The 17,698-nt window shown below is 49.3% G+C and overlaps 1 protein-coding gene across 1 annotated transcript; it reads right to left on the reverse strand.

The window, feature by feature from the left end:
• Positions 1–189: 189 nt before the first annotated feature.
• LOC128729709 (uncharacterized) lies at positions 190–8,073 on the reverse strand. The gene is made up of 5 exons (XM_053823084.1): positions 8,028–8,073; positions 3,616–4,101; positions 3,250–3,540; positions 2,777–3,154; positions 190–1,603 (listed from the first exon to the last, which is right to left on the reverse strand). The coding sequence occupies exons 1-5, from the start codon at positions 8,071–8,073 to the stop codon at positions 1,479–1,481; spliced, it is 1,326 nt and encodes a 441-aa protein (XP_053679059.1). The 3' UTR covers positions 190–1,478.
• Positions 8,074–17,698: the final 9,625 nt, after the last annotated feature.

Consider the following 17,698-nt stretch of genomic DNA (forward strand, 5'->3'; position numbering starts at 1 on the left):
TCTTTACCTGCTTAACGTGTTTGCATAGGACGTGTCCGGATTAGGATGCTTAGCTGCTGTTTATCTCCGGGGGTTGCTTACCTTCGCGGTGGAGTTCGCTTTTCTTTCGGGTGTGTCTCGCCTCCCCCAGAATGGGGTTTCGGAAGGATAGAAGAAAAAGATCCAACGCCCACTGCTCGATTCGGTTCACATTCGCTATATGTTAACATCGTCAGCATCATCATTATTATCGTTTCGTCATCATTTATCGACCACCGCACGACCAGGGTCCAACAGGACGCCGTATGGTGATATTTTTTTTTCGTCTGAAGATTATCTTCTCAATTTGGCATGCGCGTTTTTGTTTGTTCACTTGAAAGTTCAGTGCAGCGTCTAGTATTTACAACGTTTGCAGCGAGATTGCGGCCGGGAAACGTGTTGCTTCCGGGTGTATGCGTACCCTTTTTCATCGCTAGTCGTTTTTAGTAGCATGTATACAAGAGGCAAACAGATCCCAAAACAAAAGCTCAGCAATGAATGGACACCGTGGTGTGCTGTTTCTTTCTTCTAGGTCCTTACAGATAAATTTACACTTCTTAGTGGACGTGAAAGCTAGTTCTTGTCGACGAAGTATCCTTATTAAACACGCCGTACGCAGGAAAGCATCGAATTTTGATCAAATTTTACGTTGTCCTACTTATCTGTGTGCTGTCTGGATTGATTCTTAACACAAAACGGTACTATACACTCCTTTTCTACGTCTGTATCCGACTGCCATTCGACATATCCCTTCATTTTTATTCCCTTCCAGATAAGTTCGCCTTCTACTTTCCCTATCAGAGAAGCTTTCCTTCTTTCATTTCGTTGCGTGTTTTTTTTTTTGTGTTTCATTATTTCTTAGTTACACCTATGCTTAACACGTTTTCGATTTCTTTGGCATTTTTATAGGGAACGCACAAAAAAGGTAATACCTTCCACCGTATTGTATACGCGCTTGTTGATTTTTCATTTCGTTTTTTTTTTGTAATGGAGTGCTTACGCATCCTTCTCTAATTTTCCGAGGCATCAGATTAGGACCGCTTGCAGATGTTAAGAAGAGAGAAGAGAAAGATAGATAGAGAAAGAGATAGAGCGATAGAAGGGGTTTGGAAAAAAGGATAGATATTCAGGATTCCGTAAAATGGTTGCACGGGTTGCCGTGGAAGCCATCAGACGGTCTCGTCCGCTGCGAACTTCCCCACCGGGGTGGTCGGTTATTTCTTTTCCTTGTCCAATAACACGCCACCACATGGAACGTCTCGGTTAGCTCCTCGAGTGGTGCCGTCCACCAGCTCCGGCGTCATCTCAGCGTCCGGATTCAACTTGCCAGCACAATAAAGTAGCGTTCGGTTTCCGGTTTAGACCGGGGGAGTTTTTCTCCCTCCGGCCGGCGTCATAAGTTTGCAGAGGCTCATTTCCCGAAGTCGTGTCCGCGCTTCACTGTCCCGGGACGGGCCGGATTACGATCCCAGCATCTGCCATCGCCGTAGCGCCGCCAGGACGATGTGACCGGTAAGAAGCGAAGGCATGCCCAAAACCAAAACCACAAACCGCAACCAGTCGCACGTTCGTAGCCAATGAATACCTGCGTGGTAGAGGGAGAAAGAGAGACATGCTTGTATAGATCGCCAAGGAACAATGCCCATGGATTAGGTAGAAAAAGGGGAAAAAAGAAACAAAAAACCCGAAAGAAAAGGTGATGACCGTATGAAACAATAACGAGAAATGACGACGTGGCTGGGTTGCGAGGAGCTGCAGGAAGCGAATTATGTTACAACCGACCCAGACCTCCTTGGTTGGTATGAAGTGGATGCGGGCTTTATTGGACCGGCCTAGAAGCCTTCCACTCCGGCGGATTGTAGCCGACGAAAAGAGGTCGGAGTCGGAGGTTAATATCGAGTAAAATGAGAAGCTGCAACCGAGGAACTTATGCACGGACAAAGGCGACCAAACCGACGACCGTTGCAGAACGTTGGGAGGGGCAGGTTACGGCTAGTAAATTGAACAAAATGGCTTACAACTTGAAACGCGCCACGGTTCGTTTGTGGTCGAGCTCTGTTCTTCGACTTGTAAGCTCACAGGTTCATTCGGCTTCTATTTGCTCGGTGTGCTTCAGCCCGCCGGCTTGCAAGGAGGATTCTTTTCTTATTCATTTTTTCGCTCATTCCCATAGCGATGCAAACCCCTTATGAAATTTATGCTATATTCCAATCCGGAACCATCGTCGGTGGTTTGCCGATGAAACGCCACATTCACTTATCATAATCTGCCCTATCTGGAGCGTCGTCCAAAGCGAGGAGCAAGAAGGCCCTATAAATTAGTGTAGGATGAATTTTTCAGCCCTTAAGGACCTGCCTGGGATCCTCCCGTACGTACACCGGTGCACGTTCGATTTAATCAATTATTAGCATAACCCCACATGCCCACCTGTCAGGGTGTACACGGGCGGGTCCTCGTTATAAGGGTTGCTACGTCAAAGCACCATCCAGGACGCGCCCTAGTTCACTCTCCCTGGAGCACGGCGACTCACTGGGCAATTAGCTCGATTGGGGCACAATTATGCGGGCGCGTTCTTGACAGTTTGCCCGTCCCAAAGGTCACCCGGTCCACTGATGGATTGTCAGGAAAGGAATGTCAATCGACCGACTGCTCGCACAAGAAGCCGCTCAATAATTCACCCCCTCGAGGGTCGTAAAACGGACCAAACGAACGCTCGCTCGCAATTTTTGCTGTTGTTTTAAACCGAACCCGCACTCACCTGTCCGTGTGCCGGCGTTGTTGTAGAGCAGGTTGTCATTCAGTAGCTCCTTAAAATCCAGCACGTTCATGATCTCGTCGGACTCGACCGAATTCGACTGCTGTACCGTCAGCACCCGCGTAGAACTCGCCGTTGGGCGGAGACGCAGTACAGACGGAATCTGCTGGCGGACTGCGTCCTTCGGTACAACTCCTACCGACACCTGGCTACTGGTTGGGCTTGGCTTTGCACTCGTCACTACCGTCTCCGGAGTAGTTGGCGGAGTGGTCGCAGGAGAACTGGACGTTGGTGGAACCTGTGACGTCGTGCTGCCAGTTGTGACCGTCCCGAACGGGTCCAGGATGGAGTTGGAGTCCCCAAACGGTCTGCTATTTACATCTGCGCCGGGAGTAGAAAAATTAGAAATCGATATACGGCCATTAATTTCCGCTCGCGTGAAGCAGAATGCGAGGACTCTCGAAAGCACTACGCACCCACAAAAACGGTTTCCTTCGTGCGCTGATACTCGGTCCCAGGCACGGTAAGCATGCAACGAATCACATCGTCCGGCTGGAGCGACTCGTACAGGACCAACTGCACACTGACCGAGCTGTCGAACAGGCCCTCCACCACCGGGATCTCGTTCGCGCTACCATTCTCCAGCCGGTAGTCGTTGATCCACAGTGACAGCTCCGGCGATGGGAAGATGCCGAACACGCTGCAGACGACCGTCACCAGGTCGTTCAGGTCCCGGTAGTACTTTAGCGTGAACGCGGACTCGGGCACTAAGGGAGACAGCAAGGCAAGCAAAATGGGGTTGTACTCGGAACCGGTATCGCCAACCGGGAGCCCAGCCTTACCGATGATGAACAGATCGGCGGACTTGATGTCGAACGACTGGAACGTCTGCACCGAGCAGCTGTACTTGCCGGCAAAGTCCTGGCTTGGGTGCATCAGCGCGAGTGCCCGGTGCTTGTGCATCGCCTCGTTGCCGACGGTGAACGTCCGGTTGACGTGGTCCCGCATCCGGTTCAAGCTGGACGGGCTCCGGTGCGGTGGAATCCACTGGTAGATCGAGACGTCGTTGTGCAGCCACTTCAGCACGAAACCGGTCTCGTGCGTTTCGATGACGTACTCGCAGTCCAGCACGAGATGTTCGGCCGGATCTGGGACCCGTACGGCGGCGGTCAGTGGGTCCGGTTCCGGATCGAACGGGACGTCCGGATCGTCGCGGGTTCGCAGCTGGTTCCGGCCTAGGTACTGGTGCTGATGCCGATGGTGATGGTAATTATCTAGCACGTACACTCGCGGCACCGAGAGCCGCGTTATGTGCACGGAGTCGACATCTGGAAAGGGGCGCACAGAGAGAGAGAGACCGATTGAGATACTTTGATATGACGAATGTCCTCGGTTCATGAAAGCAAATGGGGTGGATTTATTTGCTTTATGGGTGTGATTTGCAAACACACATTTGAAATCCCCGATGCAGCGTTGAAAAGTTTCATTTACGATCTAGTAGGCCTGTACAGGGTTGAATGGAATACTGAATAAGCGCACTAATCATAACTCACCCCAAAAATAGCATTCACCTGAAATGAATCTTCATCATTGCAATTATTTTTAATTTTCCACCATTGTTTCGCAACCTGCCTAGCATCGTGCTAGATAAGATTAACTTTCGCTCGTAAACGCCCACTTCACCAGATGTCAAATAGCGCCCCCTACCGGCCATTGACATAATATCACCAGGATGACGTGTCCTTGGAGAAGTTTTCCTTTCGCGATCCTTCTTACCCGTACGCAGTTAATCTGCGTCGTCAGCCTACACGAAAACGGGGGAAGGTCGCACTGAATAATAAAAAGCCTGCCTCACCATTACGCTAAATGGTGTTCGCATTAACACTTGCCCAAGTGCCGAGAACCTGCTGGCGGTGAAATAATAATTCAATAAACTCTCGCTACCCCCTCCGTACGGAAGAAGGGGAGACGCGCGTACATAACTCAATCGACCCCGGCGTAACCTGGTAACAGGTGAGCTTTATTACATTTCCGCGCGGCAAAGAAAAACGCCCAACGAAAGCTTAAGCAACGATTGCGCCGGAAAGAAGTATTACTCCCACGCGCGAAGGTTCGCATAACACCTCGTGCGCCCGTTTAACGACTTCCCGTACCATCCTGGGGCAGGTGGGGTGGCGCGAAAGGAAACAAATGAACAAATAAAAACTCGCCAATTTTCACTTTCCGCTACGGTCGTAATGTTTTTAATCTCCTTCCCTCGTGCTGCGAAATTTTGTTACAATTCTAGCTCGGTGCGCTCGTTTCCCGGAAACGCCGCACGTCCGCTCGTGCCATGTAAGACAATCCCGACCGTTTGCGACGGGGACGGATGTTTGGAAAATGAATAAAGCCACAAAACCACACCACAGACAAACACTCACACTGGCGGCAGGAAGCCATCCGGGTCAGTCAACCAGCAGCTGGGACACAAAACTCACTCCGGGACAGCGTGGAAAAGCACAATGGGTGAAGTGATATAACAAAGAAAAAAAAACAGGCAAGGAAAAGCAACGCCACACGGACATCCGGAAGTGAAGCATTCGGCGCTACCGGCGAATACCGTTGGCTGGCAACCGAAACGGCAACAGGCTGTTCGGAGTTCGGTCGTCAAAGGAGAGAAATATGATGAACATAAGTATATACAAGCGCATGCTGGGGAGGACTTACATTCCGTGTGGTGGAAAAGCACCGGGAGTCAGTGAAAAGGCGAAAGCGTTTGTTCATAAAAACAAGATCGTTTCGTTCGTGTAGCTCGTGCTGCGAAATCACAAGGATCGAACGGAACCACCGCAGTGGAAATAAAACATAAAAATAACCCCGTGATTACAGCTCACTCACACAGACCGGCCGGCAACAGATCCTGACGGTCGCTTTCTCGTTCGTTTAGTTCGTCCCCTGAGAGACAGAACCAAAGGATGCAATAACTTTCCACTTGTCCGATATTCGGACCCGGCGTGCGCAAACACTCTCCACAGCAGTGTCCTTGCCGTAACGAGATCTCGAGCAGGCTAGAGCAAAATCGGATACTGATAGGCGGCTATCGGCTTTCGAAAACAATAATCCTAGGGCGGTGCACGATACGGCGACAGACGAAACAGACCATCATGGCCATCGGGTTCGTCCAGCCCACCCAATTGGCTGATCACATTATGGCCATCATTAGCAGCGCACGGTGCCAGTGTATAAAGTATCGAAACAAATGGCACTTTTGGCTGGTGGCGGTGAACTTCGTCCTGACGTTTCCCTGGGCGGTGGTGAATAAAAAATAATGGAAATTTTCCTTCCTCCACACGATAATTGGCTCGAACATTTCACTCGCACCCTCGCCGGATTTGTCGCTGTGGTGGAAATGCAAGAAAAACGGACCTACGCCTCCTTCGCGCGGGCGAGGCAAAATCAATGATCGAAAAGTTTGCCTAGCGCACCCGAACGCCTTCGGGAAACCGGTGTCCCGAAATATGGCGCACGTTAAATTTACGGAACTGCAACTAATGATGGTTGGCAAAAGGAAAAAAAGAAACGTGAGAAAAAAAAACGCGAAAAGTTTCCGCACCTCGACGCCCGTTCGATCGTAGTTCCGGTGGTAAATCTAAAGTTAAGCTGTTTATCGCCCGCCGTGGAACCGCACGGTTCTGGTCACGTTTCTGGCGTTGCCAAATGCGGACGGTGCCGGAGAAAACTTTCGGGTTTCTGTGCGTGGTTTTTTTTTGTGTTGTTGCTCTTGTCCCGCTGATGTTGTTGTTTCGATCGCCGGGGAATAAATCCCATTTAAGTTGGCATCGTCGAGGACGATGCGGTTCGATGGGCATTCACCCCATCGGCCAAGGGAAAAACCCTTGAACCCACCGACCGTGAAGCGAAGGCAATGAAATTAGCATGTTTTCGATGGCCGACCGTATTCTCCCCAGTGGCCTTTCGGTGGCTCCCGTGGTGCTTATTATGGGCAGCTGTACTACACGGAAACGCACCACGAAAAGGGCTCGTTTGGGAATTCCCTGCCTCTTCCGTGTGCGTTATCGGAGCGCATGCGAGCTTTCATTGCTCACAAGGTTGTTTCAATCAATACACGCCTCGAGGGTGATAAAGCACATACCGGGAACGATGGCTGGAGCGATTCCACGTATCCTAATTGATTGATTCCAGCGCTCCCGTTGAATAATGCACCGGGAAAAACTTTTTCCAGTTTTTGAAATTCTACGAAAACACGACCCTCAAAAAAAAAGGACATGCTCATCCCAAACATTACCCACATCGGCTCGGAGATCGTGGGCGCTCGTGTAATGGAAAGCTCGCCCTTCCAGCGTTGCTCGGAAAGTCCAAATTCAATTTCGTGCGCTATTGAATCCATACCGCACACGAGCCCGGGAAAGTTGGCTGGAATTTCGGGCGAAAAGCTAATGTTTCGAAAAATTGCACCCAGGGATGGGGCGCCGATTGGCAGCACCGGGCATCGCTTGGATGACTCGGGACTCTGGTGGTGTGTCGTGTGGTTTGCTTGCTTATGGAAAACTCTCGTAACTAACAGATGGGTGCCAAAACCCCAAACCGCAATAACACTAAACACCATGCGACGGTCATCAACGGCACTGGCGTCGAATATCGAGGGCTGGCCGCAATGATGACGCAAGAAAGGATGCTAGCAGAACTGCGAGCAGAAAGCTCATCCACTTGGAACGATTTAAATTAATAGCAGGGAAGAGATTTGTTTCATTTTCCATCCATGTAATGCTGCACACGTGAACAGCCGGTAGTTGATAAGCCTTTTCATCTCCGACTTGATTGATCCCGTTCCGGGAAGGCAGCTTGGTTGGCTTGTTGGTCAACAATCCTTTGAAAAAAAGGCACCCTTCCAACGCACTCTGACTGCAATCTTTCGCCCTCCGATACCGTGGTCTTTTTGTAATGCGATTGGTGCTAAATGGCCACCCCACCGGTCGAGTAACGGCACCCTTGGCAGGATGCGAACGCTTTCAGCTGCGGTCCTGAAAGCCGGAAACCATTACGCTCGGACGCGCGCGCACTGCAACACAAGGCCGCTTCTCCGGCCGGTGGCTTCAATCGAGCACTCGTGCTAGCAGGGGGTTGAGCCAAAGAAAGGGCTTTTAAGCGGAGTTTAGAATTAATTGAATCCATTGAAATCTGGCGGCGCATGAAATCGAGCACTTCACGGTTGCTCTTCGTCCACGGGTCCACCCGATCCCGTCGATTGCTGTACCTGGGGCGGGTGTCGACATTAGCGTGATGCCATTAGCCGCTGCCATTCGCCCGACAGCGATCGTCCATTTCCGGTGCCACCGTCGAGCATGAAGTGCATCGAGCATCGCACGGTATGGTAATGCTTGTCTGCTGGGTTTTGGAGGTATTTTTTTTCGGACCCGACTTGTGCCAATGCATCGCATCGTTGGTTGGCCTGTTTTTGTTGCTTATGTTTGCCATTTTTGGGGAGGTGAAAGGATCTCGATTCAGGCGATGACTTCCCAAGATGCACCATAATGTCTATCGGGGTGCATTGAAAGTGCATTTTAATTTGGTCGTTTTCTTTCAAAATGACAATTGTTTTCTTCATGATGCAATGAACGTGCTGAAAGCACGTTTCTCCTTTTAAAAGGACCTTTTCTGTTTATGCCAGGTATTGAATTCTATTTTCAGGTCAATGCGTACGATTGTTTAAAGCTTGCCATTACACGGTTTAATACTGTATCCTTACAACGTCTCTTATATCGATGGCTTAGCAAGAATTAGCTCTAAATAGGAAATTAATTCAGCGCCTGATCCCGATTTTAAAACGTAACTCCAGCCAGCTCCTTCAAGCCTTTTCCCCAAAAGCACTGACCAAAATCCTTAAATTTAAAACCAAGAAAATCCTCAAATCACCCTCCAGCACTGCATGTCGCTCCGTCTAAAAAGGATTAGAGGGCCCAATCGTGGCTAATCAAAATTAAAAGCCTGTCAACAGACAGAATGCCGCTTCGGCTCGCGCTCACATTACTTCCCGGGCCATCGGACTCCAGCTCAAAGAAACGCTTCCGCAAATGGTTTGGATTTTGGCAACAATAAAAGCCTTTCGCCCCACGGGAAAAACGGGTCGCCCTTGGAATTAAGCTTCTTTTGTGTGCGTCCTCTCCACCGCTCCAACGCTCCGCTAAGCACACGAGAAGGGATTTTTCGAAAGGATTTGCGAGCGATCGTAAAAATCCTCTCGTTCAGCGTCTCTCGCTTCGAATCCGGCACTTGGATTTGGCCGTTCCCTGCTCCTGGATTCTGACCGGTTGTTCCCAGGAAAAGAGCTTTGAATTTATCGCTTACATAATCTGCGTGCCATTGCCCGTTTATTGCCCGCCCGCTGTCGGTGACCGAACCATTGCGGGGTGGACCAATTTCCGAATGCAATCGATGAGAAATGGGATATTCTTGCCGGCTTTCCGTCCATCGCTCACCACGGGTGCACCCGCAACCATCGCTCGTCATCGGTTGGAGCTAACGACACGAGAAACCACATTGTGGTTCCAAACGCCAAATGCACCCTCGTGTCCGGGTGCATCGTGTGCACCGCATTCTTGGAAACCCGACGGTGGGTACCGAAATTATTCAAGTGTTCTTTTTCGCCTAAATCACCCCGAGAGCGAGAGTGGTTTCGGTCTCACCAGTTGGCCGGTTCGAAGCGGCGATGGCACGGTTTCAGGAGGTTGAAATATGAATTTCAAATTTCACTTGCGAAGGTGCACCGGAATCAATTGATCACTCGAAAGTCGAAGCGCCCGATGACGGTAAATTGCATACCAAGTGCAACCGCACCGATGCGAGAGCTATTCGCAATTTGGACACGGGAAGGTTCCTTGGTTTTTCCCTTTTTTTTGCATCAATTAGGCCCCAACCATTTGAAGACATCAAGCTTTAGAGAAGGGAAAAAATGGCCACCCCGTTACTAGGTCCACGCGCAGTAAAGCAGACAAAATATTACCCTCGTCTGAGCCAAATTTTTCACTGGAATTGCGCCCGGTTACATTAATCGAATATCCGTTCCATGAGAGCGTCCTTTGAATGGGTTCTGAGAACGCGAGGAAGGAGAAAAACATACGGCTACTTTGATTGAAATTGCTTCCGCGACAGCACGACGATAGCACGGTGGGGTCTCTTTCAACGTGGCACAACAATCTGTCAGCTTGTTAAAAATATACATCGTCTCGTTCGGGGCAGGCGCGCTCATAATTGCATGCCAAAAACTGACGCTAACTGGCTTTCTTCCTGTGGCGTGAGTGTATATTTTTTAACGAACGCAAGCACCCGTTCTGGGTGCCTGTTTCCATGCGCGGCAGCTGCCACGACGAACCGAGCCACAGGTGACAAAACACGCCCTGGTCGGGATAAATTTCCACTTACTCATGCACCGCGTGCATTTTCCCGATCTCCCGTTGCCGCCGGCCAAGTGGCAGTAATAACAGTTGCTACCGCGCACGGCGACCGCTTGTTTTCGCTTTCGATTTTCGAAGGACTTTCGGCGCAAGGACCGCCTCCAGGACGAGTGAATATCACTCGACGGCGGAAGGAAGCGTTATCGCTAACGACCCACGACCAGGTGCCATTGTGAAGGTGCCTTTTTTCCGGTGCACCGCCGCAAGGGAAAACGGTACCGTTGCTTCTTCGCTTCATTCATGTGGATTTCATTTTTCAAGCACTCATACTATTTGTACGTTTTATTCGGGGCACGAGGATCCCAATGGCTTTCCCCGGGCGGAGAGATGCACATCATCACCGTCGTCATCGCCGTGCAGCGTCGTCGTCGTTAGCATCTTTTAGTCGACGGTTGCCGGTGTGAAAACTCAACCCCCAGCGCGATGCAGATTACGATGCAGTGGAATGCAAATGCGTTCCCTTGCCGACCTCACGACGGTTGCGTACCTTTATCGCGGGTTTTCCCGGGAACGGGTGTGATGAAAAATTACAACCCTCCGGAAGCCGCCGGCACCAACCCCAGCCAACGATCGGACACCAAAGTGACGGCTTTCATTACCGAAATGTGCGAAACGCAGCTGGCCCCCTGCGAGACGCGGTGTCCCTGCATCCCTGCTGGGCCATTTTGGCAATATTTCCCACCATTCGCGTTCCTTACGGTTGCGACCGATTGCCTCCTTTGTTGCAGGTGGTCCGTGCGAACGCAATTCCATGCGCACGGATGGGAGTTTTCCACCGATTGAACGCCGCGGGATACATTCAGGGGATTTTCCCATGCGGGAGAGAGAACCGAAACTATAACACTGCGCACCCGGGGAAAATTTGGCGACGTGTGACCCACAACGACGCAGCGCACCCGAGAATGACCCCCGCGAGAGGGTCGAAAAATTAAAACGATATTTGCAACGGCCCGATAGTCACGAAACTAATCAACAAACAACCACCGGGCAGCGTGAGGCGCACCTGGACCTTGGCCGCGGGAAAAGACCGTTCGATCCGGAGCGCGTTTTAGTGCCGCGCATTTATGGCGACACGTTTTTCGGGAAATTGATTTCCACCCGTGCACCCCAAATTGGGGTGCGTTGCGTGGGGTGCACATGTGTGCGCCTGTTGTTCGCACCATATCGACCTCACAAATCATGCCACCATCGTTTGGTCAGGCGTAGGTAAAGAAGTTTTATCCGAGCGCTTATCGCTTGCCATCGGATTAGCTTTAGAGCGGTGCCAAAACAGGTAATTGATTGTTCTTTGGAGCAAATATTTTTAACCAGCTCTATACTATGCTCGTTTAAGACACGCAAAATATACCAGCAAAAAGTATTTCTTAAAACTTCACCCCAAATAAGCTGAATTGGAATTTAAATTATGGCTAATGAGAATGGAGGAAAGTAAGCGTCCAGATTAATTTGGGCTCATAAAAAAGAACAAGTTTTAAAAATAACTCCCCTCCACAACTCGAGCCCATCTTACGCGTCTGATTTATTATGTCCGGTGGAAATTCCATGCAGCTAGTTTCCACAAAATGAGCCCCCTTTTTCGCGGTATAAAATAAGCATAAACGCTAATTAATTTCATTTCACTCATCAACCCACCCACCAGGCACGGCGGTTACCAAGGGAACGACCCGCCACGCAGCAGGCGCGAGGACTTCGCTTTATTATCGCATCAGCAACGTGCTCCAGAAGTAGTGCACTCCCAGCACGTTACCATGGCTACCCCGGGCCTGAGATGCCATAATTCAGGTGAAATGAATCTTTTAAAACCACCACCATCGCCACTGCCACGGTCGGTGCCATCTTCAACCGAAACTTCCCGAGCCGCGCGTAATGCATTAATTGCAAAACTTTTGTTTCACTTTTCGCGCGCGTAACTTATGGTCCACTTAAGATGTCCCGCCGGCAAAGCGAACCCGCCGCACTGTTTATGCGAAGGGTGTGATTAGTGCTTTGGGGTAAGTTTCGAGCCTGGCTGGTTCGGGTTGGCAGCCGGCAAACTTACAACATAATTCTCGATAAACCCTCGCGCGCCCTCCATCGGCTTTGTTATCGAAGCAGTACCGGCAGGACGGCTGCCAGGGCGAACCCGTTGCAAAATGTACGTACAAGCGCTTTTAAAGCGATTAATCAAAAGTTGCGCCACAGCGCGCGATGTTGACTGCGACCTGGGCTGTAGGTTACCTAGGAGGACGAATTTCCAGCAAACCTCAGCCGAGGATTGTCATCGCCAAACAGAACTCTGCCAACAAACTCACACCACCATGGGTGGGAGGGTTTGTGAATCGCAACCATTAACCTACATTTGGGAGCTGGTTTGAAAAATGGTTTCGAGATGATTTGAGAGAACGCTCGTGCTGCCAAAGGACGCTGCCGTTGACACAGGCTGGACCTGAACCGGCGTCTACGAGATTCGTTTGTGGTCACGAATGTGGGATTGGCAAATCTTCCCGACGAAGAAATAATAGCCCTGCTCATGACGTGAATTGGCAAATTGTGTGAAAAGAGCTGGTGGAGCTTTCGTGCTGATTCCTTCCCTGATACGTTACCAGAGTGAACTTATATCGGAGCCTGCTCGAATGAAGAGCAGTAGTTACAGTAATAATTGGAATTAAGAACACCATACTAACCGCACCTTCGCCTGGAATCACGCGGACATCTATGTTGAGAAGAACCCATCAATAACAGCTGTCTAAGTTTCGCAGCTCGCGTTTCACGTTGTCCGTTTTCAGCAGCTCAAAAGCCCTACCACAGACAGTCACTCGGACACTCGGTTGTACGGCGACTCAAAAGCTTACCACAACGCACCATCGGTCCTTTTAGCGGACATCACGCGCCCCAATAAACCCACCCACCGACCAACGCGTCCTCGTCGAAGGTGGAATTAATTTCGTGCACGAGCTGCCAACTTTCGGTGAGTGGTTTCGTGTAACTGTCGTTCGCGCTTGGCCACCACATGGCCGGCTTTGCATCCAACGGCGTTCGATGACTTGACAGCCGACAATGACTGCCTTCGTACACGGCGCTGCATTAACGGGAGACTGCACCGTAGCGAATGCACGCGATTGCACGGTGATTCCGGTTGATCTTCCCATGGAAATGGGCCAAACAAAAGCCACGTTTCACGATTCACAGAACCGATGCACTCGACTGTGCCCAGGCAGACGCCAAATGCGCTGGTATTGTGTCCAAACTCGGCACTTAACTACATTAAAGCCCGAATGTATGCCCGCGTTTCGATGAGGAATGCGTTAATTAAATGACCGGAAGTGGTTGAATTAAATTTCTGAAATAGCTGTAGACCATATTCGTCGTGTGGATAAATTGTACGGAAAAACGGTAGCGATTGCTTGCACACCAATTACGATCGATAAGCTCGACGAGGATGTGGAATTCTTACTACTGTGGTCGGTATGCGATTGTTGTGCTGACGACCAACAGTTGCTGGTATTTCCATTACAGGTTCCTTTCGTGGTATCAAAAGGCATATTTATAGCTTCATCCCACCGTATTCGGATTAAACAGAGCTATTCTAATGAAATAATAAAACATATTTACATAGATATCAATGAGCCGAACCTGCAGGCCATTCAAAGGCTTATAATACCACATTACATAAGCGTTATCTTTGAAGTAGTCACAATGAGCGAAATTACAGGTAGCGTTTCAACAACGTTTTCATAGCAATGGGTGATATAATTAACCATAAATGATTGCAGAAAGATTCATTGTAAAAATAATAGTATAATGCTACTTAGCTTTCGCCCATCTTGTACAAGATTGCTTTAAATCTTGACGCCTGATACATTTTCCATTGCTTCGCTTTAAATCTTGACGCTAAACCGTCATGACACACACGTTGTTGTAATCATAAATCGCGCACGATACCGCTTATCTCCCATCGCGTCCTGTGGTTGATCTCAAGGTTAACGAGCCGCGACAATAAGATCCCAAAACGTGTCATTTCGCCGATCCCAATCCTCGCAGGCCCGTCGGCTCATTAATTGTGATAAGACCGTGGATGGCGCTCCTCACCAGCCAGGGTAATGTTTATAAACGAGTGGTAAAAATTACGACACCTGCAATCTATTTCGCTACACGTCCCGCACAAATTTATACGACGCGCAGGATATCGGTTCCTCCGGCCAACGACAGCCACCGGGCTGTCCCGAGGATAAGGAAACACGTCCTTGCCCGTGGCCTCGGAGTACTGATGATGATAGGTTCCTTCCGTTCCGATGCGTGCCTCTGCTCACGAACCGGCAGTAAAGTCAGATTTTATCGCTTTCACCATTTGCCGTCGGCATCGTTGAGGGCCGGAAATAGGTAGGTAGAGAAATAGGTACCCGGCAAAAAGGCCACCATTTTTCTTCGTTCACTTTCACGCGCTCCTCGTTCCAGGGCCGGGCTCTGACCGAGCAAGTGGCCCCAAATGGGAGGAAATTCTTCAATCGCTGATAGCGAACGCCGAGAAGAGCCCTTCTGCATGGGTGGAAGTCAAAACGGAGTCCACTCGAAGCGCAGTCCAATAATGCTTCCAAGTGGCGATCTCGCCTTGGCCGCGGCTCGGTTCAAGGGCTGCTAATTGCTCTCGCCCTCCCACGAATCTCACATGCCCGTTCCTGAACCGTGTTCAACAGATCGTAAATCACGTTCCGGCGGAAGTCGCCGGCGCCTGGAAGCTCTCGCCTTTGCTTCGGGAAATGTCGAAAAAAAAAAAGGGACGTCGGTAAAAATTAGTCGACCGGAAAGGTTTCTCGATTGGCTGGAGAGGAAATATACTTTTTCCGGACGGCGAGCTTCTTCGTGAAGCTGTCGGGCTCGAGAAGTGGCCGCTCGTTCTTCAAGGGCAACCGTAATAATGATAATATTTAATATTCATCCGAACGCTTCATCGATTGGCATAAATTCGCAGGTTAGTTTTTGCGCAGGGTTTGCTTGTACAATTATGAATCGATTGAGAAACCACCGCTACGTGACTGTTTGCACAGGTGAAACAGAAATGGTAAAATAACCATCAATAACTGAAAAGGGCTTTTTTAATAAATTTTATCACAATCGAGGAAAATTTCTTCTCCATACCCAATTCCATACATCACACTTCGTCCTACAACGTGCAATGTAGCTAGCCAGCCAGTTTGCAAGCCATCACCATTTTCTCTTCTTAAAAATACTCACACAAATTGATTATTCGAAACGGTGGTACTCTCACAGCTTCTCCATAAGAAACCTCAGTAAAAACACGCCCGTGCCAAGAAACTCACTAGGATTGCAACAATAAATAAGTGTTTCCCAATCAAGATGCATAGCCGAATCAATAACACGGCGCTCCTGCGTAGGCAGCGAACAAACCACCCTGCACGGTAGTCGATGTTAAGATTACCATATTTTAGTACGCCCGGCTTTGCATTGATTTGATGCTGACTTCCTGCGCCAGCCCGGCAACTGTACTAGCCAATGCTTTTACGCGACCGTGTCGTTCCGGCTCGTTTCCATCTCGATTTCTTTTTACCATTTTTTTTTGTCTTCTTCCTTGCTCGAGGGCCATTTTAAACAACGCTCCATTTTCCGACCCACAGTGCGTCTTACAGCGAGTCTCTCTCTCTCTCTCTCTCTCTCTCTCTCTCGCCGTCTTGCAGGCGGCCATTCGCAGCTGCTTTATTGTTATTGATTGCCGATAATATATATTGCCAAACGCCAACCGAACGGCACATTATTCTTACACGAACACGGCCGGCATAAAAGCACTCCCTCACGCCGAAGCCACAGAAGTCACTGGAAATGCATCATTCATTACAAATTGAATTTAATCACACAATACCGGGAAGCGAAATACATCCGGGGAGCGAAAGAGTGAGCGAGAGTAATCGATTGAGTTAACCTACATACTATTCGTCCCAGACCATCGTTGCTTGAGGGCCTTTGAATGGAATAAATTTAATTAAAATCCACAATCCTCTTTGGTGCTAATTTTAGAGCACCCGGCAGACGGAACACCCGACAGACGGGTTGACAAATCGGAACACAATTCGTCGGAAACATTAGCGTTGCATCGGTGGCATGCACCAAGCGCCGTAGGGTGCACAGTAAACGTGGCTATCACGCTCGTTTTGTGATAATAGAAACGATTGAAGTAATCGAGCTGGGCTACGTGCCGTTACTGAGTAGCAGTGTGATTCGCAATGTGATTCGATTCTGATTTGAAGATCCCCAACTTCGAGTAACGCGAAATAAATAGGCGTAGAGCGAAGTGCTTTGCTCATTGAAGTAAAGTGCTTCAGAAATTGCTCTGCTTAAAAGGTTATCACAATGGAAATTTTACAGTATTAGGGTTTCACAGCAATGAATCTTTGCTTTTCGATTTACTTTTAATGTTCCGTAATCTTCTCCATTTTTAATCTTTTGTTAAGATACAATGCATTTCTCATCAAACAATTACTAAATTTTGCTCAACATTAAATTGAACAAAATGCTTCTAAATATAACTTAAAGTGAATAAACCAAGAAAATACTAAAAATATAAATTACTTAAATGGAATAAAACCAAATAACCTAGGCAAAGAGGAATAAAATTTTCAGTTTCAGCTTATAGTGCTAGCAAAAGACGTCACACGGGGCATTATTTCTGTTCTTTTTTTACGTCTCCCAAACACACCGAAAAGCTAACACGAGAACGAGTGCGCCGGCAATTTAGCAACATCTTTATCGCTACCAATCCCAACGGACGCTGTGCAACGAAAAAAGGTACGTGGCGTCTTATTTCGCCCTAATTGCATCGATTAGTGCCCCCGGGGCTCAAGGTGGCTTGCCGCATAACCACTCGCTACCTTTTACGATCGCATCCCAACTCGCACACATCTGGGTCAGCGAGCGAGCCCACCAAGGCGGCATTTAAGAAAGCGACCCTAAGCCGACCGCTGAGTTTCCCGTTGGGGATAATCCTCTCTAACGGGCGGTTCGACTGTAGACCAGGGCTCAGGGACCGTTGCGTGCGCAAAATAGAGTTTAAAAATTTAATTTCACCACCTCTTGCCGAGCGTTGACGCTCAGTGTCGCTTTTCTCGACAACCCTTTTCGCGCTGCTCGGCTCTAATATCGCTCGCTCTATTATGTTTTAATTTGCGAAAAAGATTGTGTCCCAGCGCCCAAACCGCGGGCCAGTTAATTTTGAACGATTCTTTTGCCGTTTTCTCCTCGGAATGGTACGACAAAACATAACAACGCGATGCAAGAGAACCGTCTCCATTTTGTGTCAGCCGCGCTGGGTCGCTCGCTCCGTTAACGACTTGTTAAGTGCGCATTTGCATGCTTTCTCCGTCGAGACGTTTCGTGCTTTTGTTTCCACCCAGTTCCGGTTCCCTTCGGCTCCGTGTCCCGGGGATGCTGCAACAAGATAGCTGGCGGCGCGGTTTTTGGGCCTTTCCTTTTATTTCCCCGGTAC

Source organism: Anopheles nili, chromosome 2, assembly GCF_943737925.1.
Source record: "Anopheles nili chromosome 2, idAnoNiliSN_F5_01, whole genome shotgun sequence".
NCBI lineage: Eukaryota > Metazoa > Arthropoda > Insecta > Diptera > Culicidae > Anopheles > Anopheles nili.